The sequence below is a fragment of the Cervus elaphus genome, chromosome 12 (genome assembly GCF_910594005.1).
Source record: "Cervus elaphus chromosome 12, mCerEla1.1, whole genome shotgun sequence".
Lineage (NCBI taxonomy): Eukaryota > Metazoa > Chordata > Mammalia > Artiodactyla > Cervidae > Cervus > Cervus elaphus.
The window spans coordinates 78373332-78388861 of record NC_057826.1 but is presented as its reverse complement, the minus strand read 5'-3'; the positions used below and the strand labels follow the sequence as shown (position 1 = coordinate 78388861).

General features: G+C 41.3%; 1 protein-coding gene across 1 annotated transcript; it reads right to left on the bottom strand.

The window, feature by feature from the left end:
• Positions 1 to 1591: 1591 nt before the first annotated feature.
• Positions 1592 to 14583, bottom strand: LOC122705847 (olfactory receptor 49-like). The gene is made up of 2 exons (XM_043921117.1): positions 14501 to 14583; positions 1592 to 2606 (listed from the first exon to the last, which is right to left on the bottom strand). Exons 1-2 carry the CDS (start codon positions 14581 to 14583, stop codon positions 1592 to 1594), a joined length of 1098 nt encoding a protein of 365 aa, XP_043777052.1.
• Positions 14584 to 15530: the final 947 nt, after the last annotated feature.

The window sequence follows — 15530 nt, the reverse complement described above, 5'->3', positions numbered from 1 at the left end:
TGTATTTTAGTTTATAGTAGATACATAATCCCTTTTGAAATCTTTCTATGGTAATTTGCCTAGTTAAGTTTTCTATTTCTTTTTTGGTTTTTGAAAATTCTCTTTCTCTAGGGAATCATTAATTTCCTCTTGTTTTTCAAATTTATCATTGAAGAGCTACATATGGTATTTTCTTTAAAAAATCATTTTAACCCTAGACTAAAGCTATTTGTGTACTTTCTATCTTCCTTATCAGACTTCAGATTCTTCAAGGGCATAAATTATTATCTCTTAGATGACATAGAATATTTCCTTGAACATGTTATTCATGTAATAATTTTTGGTTAAGAATATGTTAATTTCTTTATTTAATCTTTGATTATTTACCAATATGACTTAATTTCAACTTCATAAAATATTAAACTTAGTAACAAATTTCAAAGTGAAATACTATATGTAACTTTATATATGATTTAATATAACATTTTGAATATACAATTTGTAGCATTTTTAGACATTTAAGGCATTCTGAACAAAAAAACATTTGTTAGTAACTGGTGGGAAATCAAAGGAAAATAGGGAAGGTGAGTGAGAAACAGATGAAAGGAACTAACATTTAGTGAGGATTTATTATCCTCTAGTCACTAGAGGCACTTTACATAGAATATCTCTGATGTTTCATCACAGTCCTTTGGAATGGATATTGTCATCTTCTTTTACAGATCAGAAAACCGGGACTCAGGGAAGTAACCAGCTAGTAGGTAGAAGCATCTTTTTCAGTAGGAATGAGGAATTTCTATGAGTTTTGATGCTAAAGAAGCATAAGTAACTTCTATGTAGAATACTAAGTAACTCTTCTTATTTTTGAGTTCTTTCTGATGTCTTTTTGTGACAGGGCTGTAAGAGTGAAATGAGGACAGTGCTACCAGAGGACTATACTCCTCCCCTCTGAGGGTGCTGCAGAAACAGACACAAAGCAATCAATCAGACTGAAGGTACTTACAGACTGTTTATATGGTCTATGATAATGGATTGTTGTTGAGTCTTATGGTGAATTATAGAGCTAGTTAGTTGGTTAAGTCGCTCAGTCGTGTCCGACACTTTGCGACCCTGTGGACTGTAGCCCACCAGGCTCCTCCATCCATGGGATTCTTCAGGCAAGAATACTGGAGTGGGTTGCCATTTCCTTCTCCAGAATTATAGAGCTAGTACATGCTAAGTCACTTCATCCGTGTCCGACTCTTTGTGACTCCATGGACTGTAGACCACCAGCCTCCTTGGTCCATGGGATTCTCCAGGGAGGAATACTGGAGTGGGTTGCCATGCCCTTTTCCAATAGAGCTAGTACCTTCCATCAAATAACTTATATTATTCTGGGAAGCCAAGCAGACATTGATGGAATGAAGAAAAATATTTAAATCTGATAATTACTAAAAATGCCTTGAGGCTCCACAGAGCTTATGAGTTGATGCTGAGGTGCACAGTGACTGGCACCCCAGAAACATGTCATCAAGCTTTTTCTAGATGAGACAGCCTTCATCTGTTGCAGAGGCCTGATGTTCCCTCAGCTTGACTGGGATCTTATGTGCAGCCCCTTGGAACTACAGGTTTATTAGATGAGCTTGTTCACCTGCTCCCTAAACACCTGCCTCACCTGTTTGTTCCTCAGGGTGTAGATGAAGGGATTGAGCACTGGGGTCACCACGGTGTTGAGCAAGGCCACCACCTTGTTCCTGTCCTCCCCCTGGCCGCCCTTGCCCGACCGGACATACATGAAGATGCAGCTGCCATAGAAGAGAGAGACGACAATGATGTGGGAGGAGCAGGTTGAGAAGGCTTTCCGCCTCTCCTTGGCTGAGGGGATGTGAAGGATGGTGTGGAGGATGTGGCCATAGCAGGTGGCCGTCACGGACAGAGTGCCCAGTAGGCTGACGTTGGCCAGGATAAAACCCAGAAGCTCGATCAGACTTGTGTCTGCACATACGAGTTCCAGGAGTGGAAAGCTGTCACAGAAGAAATGATCAATGATATTGGGACCACAGAATGGCTGCTGAATTGTGAAGAAAGTTGGAACAATGATGATAAAGAATCCTGTGACCCAAGAAGAAAGAACTAGCTGGACACAGACCCTTTTGCTCATGATGGTGACATAATGCAAGGGGTTACATATGGCCACATACCTGTCAAAGGACATCACTGCCAGTAGGAAGAACTCAGTGGTGCCCAGGAAGAAATAGAGAAAACTTTGTAGGAAACAGCCTGCCAGGGAGATGGTCCTGTGTCCAGTCAGGATGTTGGTCAGCATCTTGGGGAAGATGACCGAGGTGAACCAGATCTCTAGGACAGCAAAGCTGCGGAGGAAGTAGTACATGGGGGTGTGGAGGCGCCTGTCCGTGAGGGTGAGGACCACGATGAGGAGGTTCCCCAGTAGAGTGAGCAGGTAGGTCAGGAGGAGCCCCAGGAAGAGGAGCATCTGCAGCTCACAGGCGTCTGAGAGCCCCAGCAGGATGAACTCGGTGACAGCGGTGTGGTTCCCCGTGGCTCCTCTGGCCTCTGCTGGGAATGACCACTCAGAGGTGTGCGGCTTCAGGAGTCGTGATGTTCTGGGGATCTGAGGACACTGGGATCTGAAAGGAAAGAGGGATTTTGAGCTGAAGGAATCCTTTATTTCTTCAACCTGCAAATCCCTTTCCCTCCCTTGTCAGGCCAGTTGTCCAGGTCCCTCACTGAGTTAGCATCAAGTTACATACTTTGATTCAGTTGTCTGGTATTCTTTGGGGAAAGTTTTGCCTTAACCAATTCTTTTTCCATTTTTCTTGTTTCTGTTAGGAAGTGTTTGTCCCTTTAAATCTTGATCAGATGATGTTTTTTCCCCATATTTGTGCAAATGTTTTAAGGGGTCTCTCAAATAAAGTAAAATATTTCCTCTGCAAATCCTGCATCCATTGGTCACAGGCCTTTATCAAAAACACTAGTGGAAAATTTACTCTAGAACTTGTTACAGAGGCATTTGAGTTAGAGACTTCGTGTTTGTACCTGAGCTCCATCATTTTCTAACTTGTCTGGGGCCAGTTCTCTAACTTCACCAAACTCTGCTTCTTCAGTGGGAATAAAACATGTATTTGTAGATTAGGCATCATGGTTACTTCTTTGGGATAAATTCCTAAGTAATCGTAATGAAGAATAATAATGATAAATGCTCATATTTAGAATTGTTCATTGGTTCAATTTCAATTTTAAAGAATATGTCTTTGTCTTGAATAATCTTTTTCTAGTTCTTACATTATTTAACAGTGTCTTACCAACTTCCCTGGTGGCTCAGACGGTGAAGTGTCTGCCTACAACACAGGAGACCTGGGTTCGATCCCTGGGTTGGGAAGATCCCCTGGGGAAGGAAACAACAACTCACTCCAGCATTCTTGCCTCAAAAATCCCGCGGACAGAGAAACCTAGTAGGCTACCGTCTGTGGGGTCGCAAAGAGTCGGACATGACTGAGCGACTTCACTCACTTAGAGATCTGGATAAAGAGGTAGGCATTCTTGCCATCTGTTGTCCTTTATGGAAATAACAGGTAAAGGCAAGCTTCTGTGAAGAAGAGCTGACTCTCTCTGAGACAGGAGCAGAAACTAATGTGATAAGCCTGCCTCAGAGAAATGGTAACACAGTGCAGTATAGCTGTGTAAAATATGTATTTATATGGAGAAGAATTGGATGAAAACACAGGAAAATGAGCATAATTGCCATAATAGGATGGGAGGATGGCGGGTGATTTTTCTTCTGTCTCTTTATTATTTTATTATTGCTTATAAAGTAACTTAAATTCAAAATCAGAAAAGAAGCCAGCACAATGAGCCCATTTGGTCTAAGAGTTGGAGAAAACAATTTAGAGAGACAAAGGGGAAATAAATGGCTGTCCGTGAATAGAGGGAAGGAAAGTCATAATGATTCTGTGAGCCATCAGCTGTTCCTGAGTCAGGACACTGAGAATGATGCAAAAAATCAAAGAAGCGAGCTGCGCCATAGCCCGCCAGTGGGCACCTGGAAACAGATGGCAGGCTTCCAGCCAGAGCATCCAGAGGAATCAGGTTCCCCTTCCGGACTCCAAAAATTGCAGCAACGTAGATTACCTCACGAGATACTAGATGAGATACTCAGTTGTCTCATGATGGGGAGACTCCTGGTTTTCACAGGAAACTCCCAACTCTGCAGGGTTGCCTGAGGAGTATGCTTCTTGGGGGCTCACCAGAGATGCAAAATGAAGGACGCGCCAGAGCTATAATGTGTTCTGCAGATCATGGACGCAAGTAGGTCCTATTCTCTTGTACACAGTACACGCAGGTGTCTGCAAATATCCATATTTTCCAACAATCAATCTCTCTTAAGAAATATTCTCTGACTCTCTTGCCATCCACACATCCTCAGATATCCTTACAAATGAACAGTCTCTGGATATTCCCCAGAACTTCAGCAGTTTCTCAGGAAGCTTCTATTTTTCTGATCCATCACCATGTCATGGACCACTTTTGTGGGGAAATGGATATGAAAACCTGTTTAATTATTCTTCCATCCCTCGTATAGTAAGGTAGAGACAGACATCAATAGATGCTGATTAGTTTAACTCATCTTCAGTTGGGCTTAAGAAGTTTCTGGTCCTTCTAGGAGTATGGTGTCCATAGAGATTTCTGGGGTGAAATAATCGTGGCAGACTCTTTGTTTTGGACTGCTTGGAATTTTTGATCTCCTTGGATGCTCAGAGATACAAAAGGTGCAGAGCTCAAACTTAACCAATCTAGAGATTCATGATATTCTCTTACTGGAAGGAGCTATGCTTCCCTGGAGATTCATTATCGTCAGTGGTAATAGGACCTAAGAAGGTCCCTTACCTCTTACTTTCTTCAATTTTGGGATTTAAAGTTTACTTTGTTTTGACTGAGAAGCTGAGAAACCTCTAATGAATTTTAACTGTAACAAAGAAACACAGTTAATAAAACATTCAAAAAGTTTTGTGATGTGCTTTTGTGTGATAAGTATGGCTGTAGATGCCACAGACAGGCAGTATCTTGTGGGGAAGACAGACATTAAGTAATCAGATAAATATTAATGACTATTGTGATTAGTGTCTGAAGAAGAGCTCAGAGGATATCCTGAACCAGACTGAAGTATGATGAAAGGTATTCCTGGTAGAGTTACATAAAGTTGTTGCTGTTCAGTCGCCAGTTGTGTCTGACTCTTTGTGATCCATGGACTGCAGCACCCAGGCTTCCCTGTCCTTCACCAACCCCTCTGCCCCAGCTTGCTTAAACTCAAGTCCATTGAGTCGACGATGCCATCCGACCATTTCATCCTTTGTCATCCCCTTCTCCTCCTGCCTTCAGTCTTTCCTAGCACCAAGGTCTTTTCCAATGAGTCAACTCTTTGCATCAGGTGGCCAAAGTATTGGAGCTTCGGCTTCAGCATCAGTCCTTCCAAAGAATATTCAGGGTTGATTTCCTTTAGGATTGACTGGTTTGATCTCCTTGCTGTCCAAGGGACTCTCAAGAGTTTTCTCCAGCACTACAGTTTGAAAGCATCAATTCTTTGGTGCGCAGCCTTCTTTATGATCCAGCTCACATCTGTACATGACTACTGCAAAAACCATAGCCTTGACTCTATGAATCTTTGTGGGCAAAGTGATGTCTCTGCTTTTTAATACGTTGTCTAGTTTTGTCATAGCTTTTCTTCTAAGCAGCAAGTGTCTTTTAATTTCATGGCTGCATTCACCATCCACAGTGATATTTTTAGCCCAAGAAAATAGTCTGTCACTGTTTCCTTTGTTCCCCCATCTATTTGCCATGAAGTGATGAGACTGGATGCGATCATCTTTGTTTTTTTTTTTTTTTTTAATTTTTTTATTAGTTGGAGGCTAATTACTTCACAACATTTCAGTGGGTTTTGTCATACATTGATATGAATCAGCCATAGATTTACACTTATTCCCCATCCCGATCCCCCCTCCCATCTCCCTCTCCACCCGATTCCTCTGGGTCTTCCCAGTGCACCAGGCCGGAGCACTTGTCTCATGCATCCCACCTGGGCTGGTGATCTGTTTCACCATAGATAGTATACATGCTGTTCTTTTGAAACATCCCACCCTCACCTTCTCCCACAGAGTTCAAAAGTCTGTTCTGTATTTCTGTGTCTCTTTTTCTGTTTTGCATATAGGGTTATCGTTACCATCTTTCTAAATTCCATATATATGCGTTAGTATGCTGTAATGTTCTTTATCTTTCTGGCTTACTTCACTCTGTATAATGGGCTCCAGTTTCATCCATCTCATTAGGACTGGTTCAAATGAATTCTTTTTGACGGCTGAGTAAAATTCCATGGTGTATATGTACCACAGCTTCCTTATCCATTCATCTGCTGATGGGCATCTAGGTTGCTTCCATGTCCTGGCTATTATAAACAGTGCTGCGATGAACATTGGGGTGCATGTGTCTCTTTCAGATCTGGTTTCCTCAGTGTGTATGCCCAGAAGTGGTATTGCTGGGTCATATGGCAGTTCTATTTCCAGTTTTTTAAGGAATCTCCACACTGTTTTCCATAGTGGCTGTACTAGTTTGCATTCCCACCAACAGTGTAAGAGGGTTCCCTTTTCTCCACAGCCTCTCCAGCATTTATTGCTTGTAGACTTTTGGATAGCAGCCATCCTGACTGGTGTGTAATGGTACCTCATTGTGGTTTTGATTTGCATTTCTCTAATAATGAGTGATGTTGAGCACCTTTTCATGTGTTTGTTAGCCATCTGTATGTCTTCTTTGGAGAAATGTCTGTTTAGTTCTCTGGCCCATTTTTTGATTGGGTCATTTATTTTTCTGGAATTGAGCTTCAGGAGTTGCTTGTATATTTTTGAGATTAATCCTTTGTCTGTTTCTTCATTTGCTATTATTTTCTCCCAATCTGAGGGCTGTCTTTTCACCTTACTTATAGTTTCTTTTGTAGTGCAAAAGCTTTTAAGTTTCATTAGATCCCATTTGTTTAGTTTTGCTTTTATTTCCAATATTCTGGGAGGTGGGTCATAGAGGATCTTGCTGTGATTTATGTCGGAGAGTGTTTTGCCTATGTTCTCCTCTAGGAGTTTTATAGTTTCTGGTCTTACATTTAGATCTTTAATCCATTTTGAGTTTATTTTTGTGTATGGTGTTAGAAAGTGTTCTAGTTTCATTCTTTTGCAAGTGGTTGACCAGTTTTCCCAGCACCACTTGTTAAAGAGGTTGTCTTTTTTCCATTGTATATCCTTGCCTCCTTTGTCAAAGATAAGGTGTCCATAGGTTCGTGGATTTATCTCTGGGCTTTCTATTCTGTTCCATTGGTCTATATTTCTGTCTTTGTGCCAGTACCACACTGTCTTGATGACTGTGGCTTTGTAGTAGAGTCTGAAGTCAGGCAGGTTGATTCCTCCAGTTCCATTCTTCTTTTTCAAGATTACTTTGGCTATTCGAGGTTTTTTGTATTTCCATACAAATTGTGAAATTCTTTGGTCTAGTTCTGTGAAAAATACCGTTGGTAGCTTGATAGGGATTGCATTGAATCTATAGATTACTTTGGGTAGAATAGCCATTTTGACAATATTGATTCTTCCAATCCATGAACACGGTATGTTTCTCCATCTGTTTGTGTCCTCTTTGATTTCTTTCATCAGTGTTTTATAGTTTTCTATGTATAGGTCTTTTGTTTCTTTAGGTAGATATACTCCTAAGTATTTTATTCTTTTTGTTGCAATGGTGAATGGTATTGTTTCCTTAATTTCTCTTTCTGTTTTTTCATTGTTAGTATATAGGAATGCAAGGGATTTCTGTGTGTTAATTTTATATCCTGCGACTTTACTATATTCGTTGATTAGTTCTAGTAATTTTCTGGTAGAGTCTTTAGGGTTTTCTATATAGAGGATCATGTCATCTGCAAACAGTGAGAGTTTCACTTCTTCTTTTCCTATCTGGATTCCTTTTACTTCTTTTTCTGCTCTGATTGCTGTGGCCAAAACTTCCAACACTATGTTGAACAGTAGTGGTGAGAGTGGGCACCCTTGTCTTGTTCCTGATTTCAGGGGAAATGCTTTCAATTTTTCACCATTGAGGGTGATGCTTGCTGTGGGTTTGTCATATATAGCTTTTATTATGTTGAGGTATGTTCCTTCTATTCCTGCTTTTTGGAGAGTTTTAATCATAAATGAGTGTTGAATTTTGTCAAAGGCTTTCTCTGCATCTATTGAGATAATCATATGGTTTTTATCTTTCAATTTGTTAATGTGGTGTATTACATTGATTGATTTGCGGATATTGAAGAATCCTTGCATTCCTGGGATAAAGCCCACTTGGTCGTGGTGTATGATTTTTTTTAATATGTTGTTGGATTCTGTTTGCTAGAATTTTGTTAAGGATTTTTGCATCTATGTTCATCAGTGATATTGGCCTGTAGTTTTCTTTTTTTGTGGCATCTTTGTCTGGTTTTGGAATTAGGGTGATGGTGGCCTCATAGAATGAGTTTGGAAGTTTACCTTCTTCTGCAATTTTCTGGAAGAGTTTGAGTAACGTAGGTGTTAGCTCTTCTCTAAATTTTTGGTAGAATTCAGCTGTGAAGCCATCTGGTCCTGGGCTTTTGTTTGCTGGAAGATTTTTGATTACAGTTTCGATTTCCTTGCCTGTGATGGGTCTGTTAAGATCTTCTATTTCTTCCTGGTTCAGTTTTGGAAAGTTATACTTTTCTAAGAATTTGTCCATTTCATCCAAGTTGTCCATTTTATTGGCATAGAGCTGCTGGTAGTAGTCTCTTATGATCCTTTGTATTTCAGTGTTGTCTGTTGTGATCTCTCCATTTTCATTTCTAATTTTGTTAATTTGGTTCTTCTCTCTTTGTTTCTTAATGAGTCTTGCTAATGGTTTGTCAATTTTGTTTATTTTTTCAAAAAACCAGCTTTTAGCTTTGTTGATTTTTGCTATGGTCTCTTTAGTTTCTATTGCATTTATTTCTGCCCTAATTTTTAAGATTTCTTTCCTTCTGCTAACCATGGGGTTCTTCATTTCTTCCTTCTCTAATTGCTTTAGGTGTAGAGTTAGGTTATTTATTTGGCTTTTTTCTTGTTTCTTGATGTAAGCCTGTAATGCTATGAACCTTCCCCTTAGCACTGCTTTTACAGTGTCCCATAGGTTTTGGGTTGTTGTGTTTTCATTTTCATTCATTTCTATAGATATTTTGATTTCTTTTTTGATTTCTTCTATGATTTGTTGGTTATTCAGAAGCGTGTTATTTAGCCTCCAGGTGTTTGAATTTTTAACAATTTTTTTCCTGTAATTGAGATCTAATCTTACTGCACTGTGGTCAGAAAAGATGACTGGAATGATTTCAATTTTTTTGAATTTTCCAAGACTAGATTTATGGCCCAGGATGTGATCTATTCTGGAGAAGGTTCCGTGTGCACTTGAGAAAAAGGTGAAGTTGCTTGTTTTGGGGTGAAATGTCCTATAGATATCAATTAGGTCTAGCTGGTCCATTGTGTCATTTAAAGTTTGTGTTTCCTTGTTAATTTTCTGTGTAGTTGATTTATCCATAGTTGTGAGTGGGGTATTAAAGTCTCCCACTATTATTGTGTTACTATTAATTTCCTCTTTCATACTCGTTAGTGTTTGCCGTACATATTGCGGTGCTCCTATGTTGGGTGCATATATATTTATAATTGTTATATCTTCTTCTTGGATTGATCCTTTGATCATTATGTAGTGTCCTTCTTTGTCTCTTTTCACAGCTTTTATTTGAAAGTCTATTTTATCTGATATGAGTATTGCGACTCCTGCTTTCTTTTGGTCTCCATTTGCATGAAATATTTTTTTCCAGCCCTTCACTTTTAGTCTGTATGTGTCTCTTGTTTTGAGGTGGGTCTCTTGTAGACAGCATATATGGGGGTCTTGTTTTTGTATCCATTCAGCCAATCTTTGTCTTTTGGTTGGGGCATTCAACCCATTTACATTTAAGGTAGTTATTGATAGGTGTGGTCCCGTTGCCATTTACTTTGTTGTTTTGGGTTCACGTTTATACAACCTTTCTGCATTTCCTGTCTAGAGAAGATCCTTTAGCATTTGTTGAAGAGCTGGTTTGGTGGTGCTGAATTCTCTCAGCTTTTGCTTATCTGTAAAGCTTTTGAGTTCTCCTTCATATCTGAATGAGATCCTTGCTGGATACAGTAATCTAGGTTGTAGGTTATTCTCTTTCATTACTTTCAGGACGTCCTGCCATTCCCTTCTGGCCTGGAGGGTTTCTGTTGATAGGTCAGCTGTTATCCTTATGGGAATCCCTTTGTGTGTTATTTGTTGTTTTTCCCTTGCTGCTTTTAATATTTGTTCTTTGTGTTTGATCTTTGTTAGTTTGATTAATATGTGTCTTGGGGTGTTTCGCCTTGGGTTTATCCTGTTTGGGACTCTCTGGGTTTCTTGGACTTGAGTGGCTATTTCCTTCCCCATTTTAGGGAAGTTTTCAGCTATTATCTCCTCGAGTATTTTCTCATGGCCTTTCTTTTTGTCTTCTTCTTCTGGAACTCCTATGATTCGAATGTTGGGGCGTTTCACAGTGTCCCAGAGGTCCCTGAGGTTGTCCTCATTTCTTTTGATCCTTTTTTCTTTTTTCCTCTCTGCTTCATTTATTTCCACCATTTTATCTTCTACCTCACTTATCCTATCTTCTGCCTCTGTTATTCTACTCTTGGTTCCCTCCAAAGTGTTTTTGATCTCATTCATTGCATTGTTCATTTTTAATTGACTCTTTTTTATTTCTTCTAGGTCTTTATTAAACAATTCTTGTATCTTTTCAATCTTTGTCTCCAGGCTATTTATCTGTAACTCCATTTTGTTTTCAAGATTTTGGATCATTTTTATTATCATTATTCTAAATTCTTTTTCAGGTAGATTCCCTATCTCCTCCTCTTTTGTTTGACTTGGTGGGCATTTTTCATGTTCCTTTACCTGTTGGGTATTTCTTTGCCTTTTCATCTTGTTTAGATTGCTGTGTCTGGAGTGGACTTTCTGTATTCTGGAGGTCTGTGGTTCCTTTTTATTGTGGAGGATTTACCCAGTGGGTGGGGTTAGACGATTGGCTTGTCAAGGTTTCCCGGTTAGGGAAGCTTGCGTCAGTGTACTGGTGCGTGGAACTTGATTTCTTCTTTTTGGAGAGCAATGGAGTGCCCAGTAATGAGTTTTGAGATGGGTCTATGTGTTAGGTGTCACCTTGGGCAGCCTGTATGTTGACATTCGGGGCTATGTTCCTGTGTTGCTGGAGAATTTGCGTGGTATGTCTTGCTCTAAAACTTACTGGCTCTTGGGTGGTGGTTGGTTTCAGTGTAGGTATGGAGGCTTTTGGACGGTCACTTATTGCTTAAAGTTCCATGTAGTCAGGAGTTTTCTGGTGTTCTCAGGTTTTGGGCTTAAGTTTCCTGCCTCTGGATTTCAGTTTTATTCTTCCTGTAGTCTCAGGACTTCTCCAACTATACAGCACTGATAATAAAACTTCTAGGTTAATGGCGAAAAGATTCTCCCCTGTTAGGGACACCCAGAGAGGTTCACAGAGTTACATGAACAGGAGAAAAGGGAGGAGGGAGATAGAGATGAGCAGGAGGAGAAAAAGGGGGACTCAAGAGGAGAGAGACAGATCTACGCAGCTGTCTGTTCCCAGAGTGTTCTCCGTATCTCAGACACCTACAAGGATTCACAGAATTGGATTGGGAAGAGAAGGGGAAAGGAGGAAATAGAGGTGTTCTGAGGTAGAAAACAGAGAGTCAAGATTGGGAGAGAATAATCTTCGGTTTAAAGATAGGGCTTCTTCTTTTTTTTTTTTTTTTGGTAAGGTTATAGTGTAGTGAAAATGAAAATGAAGAGTAGTAGAGGAGTACTAGAGGACTTTAAAAGAAATAAGAGAAAAAGAAAAATAGAAAATAAAAGAGAAAACGGAAAGGAAAAAAAAGAAGAAAAAAAAAAAAGAAAAAGAAAAAAAAAGAAAAAAAAAAAAGAAAGAAAAAAAAAATTTTTTTTTCCCCTAATTAAAAAAATCATAAAAATCTATGTAAATGAAAGTTAAGGAGTAATGGGGGAGTAATAGGGAATTTTAAAGGAAAATAAAAGAGAAAAAATAAAAAAGAAAAAATATAAAAAGAAAAAAAAATTTTTTTTTTTTCCTTACTTAGAAAAAAAAAAGTAAAAATATATCTAGGAGTTTCTCTGGAGCTGTTGCGGTCAGTGTGGGTTCGGCTCAGTTTCAGATAGCTCCTCCTTCCAGCTTACACTTCTCGATATCTACAGGGCCCTTCCGGTGAAGTCGGTGTTTTCTACAGGGATTTTAATCTGTTGCACCAGTCCCTTCTGAAGCGGTTCCCTTTGTTTATTTGGCTTCTGTTTGCCGGTCTCTTCAGAGCCTCATTTCCGCCCTGACACAGGCGGGCGGAGGTGGACTCTTATTCAGTTAGCTAGTTCCGTTGCGCTGCTGGGAGGGGCTGACACTGCGGGGATGGGCTGGCGCTGCGGGGCGGGGCTGACGCTGCGGGGCGGGGCTGGCCCTGCGGGGGCGGGCTGGCGCTGCCGGGAGGGGCTGACGCTGCTTTCTCCGTCTGCGCTGCTCAGGCTCCCGGCTGTTCTATATGAAGCGCGCCCCGCGCTGCGCTAGGTTCCAGCCCTCGGGTGTTACACAAAAGCGCGGAAGGAAAAGCTGTGCCTGCTCTCTGTGCCTTCCCCTTCAGAGCGGTCCAGGCAGCGAGGGGCTTGATGGGCGTACTATCCCCAGGTCTGGCGCACTCACTCCCTTCCGCGGACCCAGTCTCAGTTTCCCCTGACGCCAGTCGGGTGCGCGCGCCTTCCGCCCTCTGCGTCCCCAGCCCCAGTCCCCGCCCGCGCCGGTCGGGTGCCTGCGCCCTGTGTCTCGCCGCGACCTTCCCCTCCCCCCTGCCTCCTGCCTCCGGCGGGGCTGGGCCGGTCCGCAGCCTGCGACCTCTTCTTGGGACTTTCTCCGTCCCTTTGTTCTGCGAACGGCCGACAGTGTGTTCCGGCCGGTTAATTTTCTCTCTTTTGGTCTCCCACAGTTCAAGTTGGCAACTCACAGAAGCTCCCTCCGATTGTCCTCAGGGCACTCAGGCCCGGACCCTAGCCCAAGCAAGGCCGCCTAAGACTCCCTTCCGGGGACGGGTCTCCGTCCTTAGCTCTTTTGTCTCACTTTTTATCTTTTATATTTTGTCCTACCTCCTTTCGAAGACAATGGTCTGCTTTTCTGGGCGCCTGATGACCTCAGCTAGCGATCAGAAGTTGTTTTGTGAGGTTTGCTCTGCATTCAGTTATTCTTTTGATGAATTTGTAGGAGAGAAAGTGGTCTCCCCGTCCTACTCCTCCGCCATCTTGGCTCCTCCCTCATCTTTGTTTTTTTGAATGTTGCATTTTAAGCCAGAGTTTTCACTCTCCTATTTACCTTCATCAAGAGGCTCTGAAGTTCCTCTTCGCTTTCTGCCATAAGGGTGGTGTCACCTGCACATCTGTGATTGTTGATATTTCTCCTGGCAATCTTGATTCTAGCTTTTGGTTCATCAGCCTGGCATTTCTCATGATATGCTGTGCATAAAAGTTAAATAAGCAGGGTGACAATATACAGCCTTCATGTACTTCTTTCCCAATTATTAACCAATCCATTGTTCCATGTCCAGTTCTAACTGTTGCTTCTTGACTTACATACAGGTTTCTCAGGAGGTATGTAAGGTATTCTGGTATTTCCATCTCTATAAATTTGAGATGTGAAGAATAAATTGGAGTGTGTGTGAAGGTGAAGGACCTTTAAGTAATTAATCATTCATTCAATAAATGTTTATTGAGTACCTACTGTACCTACTGTGTGCTAGACTCTATACTGTGTACTGAAGATGACTGTGAGTAGTGAACAAAACAGAGATGGTGTCCAGTCCCTGTTGAGCATCCTCTCTATTATGTGAATCTTTGTAAAAGGATGTTGAAATTGTGTTCGTCTTGGTCCTTGGGCCATTCAAGCTATAAGTACTTTGTAATCCCACTTTCTTTGGTCACCAAACTATTCTGTGCACTGGAGAAAACTGGCTGAGGTAACGTGACTGTCAGAAATGGTATGATTAGGAGCCAATGATACATTTGAAAAGGCAAATGAATGACGGGCTTTCAGTTCTCTAAGTGCATTAGTGGGTTAATCTGACTGGGGTTATCTTTCCTGATAGTCTGGTTATCCTTAATGTAGTCAGAAGGTTACCAACTCACTTTCTAAACAGCTGGTCATCTCATATAAACTGCGTGTATAGTCACCTTATTCCTGGTAAAGAGTCATGACTACATCAATAACTTATAAGAAGTAGGCTCATATGACTGGATAGCTGAGGTTAAGAAGCGTACATGGCACACACTGGTTGCATCTGCTGAGATGTGGTTATAGAAATTGTATACCTCCTCTGGTTGACCAGAACTTTCATAATTTTCAGTTAGACATGATACAGCCTACGTGCTTGGTGTCACAGGTTGATTTGACATAGTGCCTGTGATAGCCTCTAAGGTGGCCCCGATGACCCATTTCCTGATATCCATGCCCACGTGTTATCCCCTCCCCTTGTGTGTGGCTGTGCCTAGTGATGGCCTTCTAATGAATGGAATACAGTGAAAGGGATGAGATGTCATTTTTGAGAATGTTACAAAGAGACTGTGGTTCCATCTTGCATGTCCTTTTTGCTCTCTTGCTTGCTCTGAAGGAAGCCATATTATTAGCTGTCCAGTAGAGAAGCCCACATGGCAAGGGACTCATGTCTCCAGCCAACACCAGCAAGGACTTAATGACAACGAACAGCCACCGTAGTGAGCATGGGAGCAGATCCTCTCTTAGACAAGCATTGAGATGACTACTGTTGCAGCCTGTACCTTGGTTGCAGCCTTATGAGATATCTGGAGCCAGAGGCTAATACAGTTCTCATTGAGATTCTGGTCTTTATTCCGTAGGTGTCCTGATGGAGCGCTCAATGCATTTTTGTTGTTCATTCGCCAGTCGTGTCTGACCCTTTGTGATCCATGGACTACAGCACCCAGGCTTCCCTGTCCCACATTATCTCCTAGAGTTTGCTCAAACTCATGTCCATTGAGTTGATGATGCCATCTAACCATCTCATCCTCTGTCGTTCACTTCTCCTCATGTCCTCAATCTTTCCTAGCATCAAGGTCTTTTCCAATGACTCAGCTCTTTGCATCAGGTGACCCAAGTATTGGTTTTAGCTTCAGAATCAGTCCTTCCAATGAATATTCACAACTGATTTCCTTTAGGATTGACTGGTTTGATCTTGCTGTCCAAGAGACTCTGAAGAGTTTTCTCCAGCACAACAGTTTGAAAGCATCAGTTCTTCGGCACTCAGCCTTCTTTACGATCCAACTCTCACATCTGTATGTGACTATTGCAAAAACCATAGCTTTGACTCTATGGATCTTTGTGGGCAAAGTGATGTCTCTACTTTTTAGTATGTTGTTTAGATTTGTCATAGCTTTTCTTC

Excerpts from the sequence above, each read along its gene's own strand:
- LOC122705847 (XM_043921117.1), bottom strand. The coding sequence starts at position 14,583 with ATGGATATCAGGAAATGGGTCATCGGGGCCACCTTAGAGGCTATCACA. Across the intron at positions 2,607-14,500 it reads CAACCTGTGACACCAAGCAC|ATCCCAGTGTCCTCAGATCC; the intron begins GTAGGCTGTATC and ends CTTTCCTTTCAG.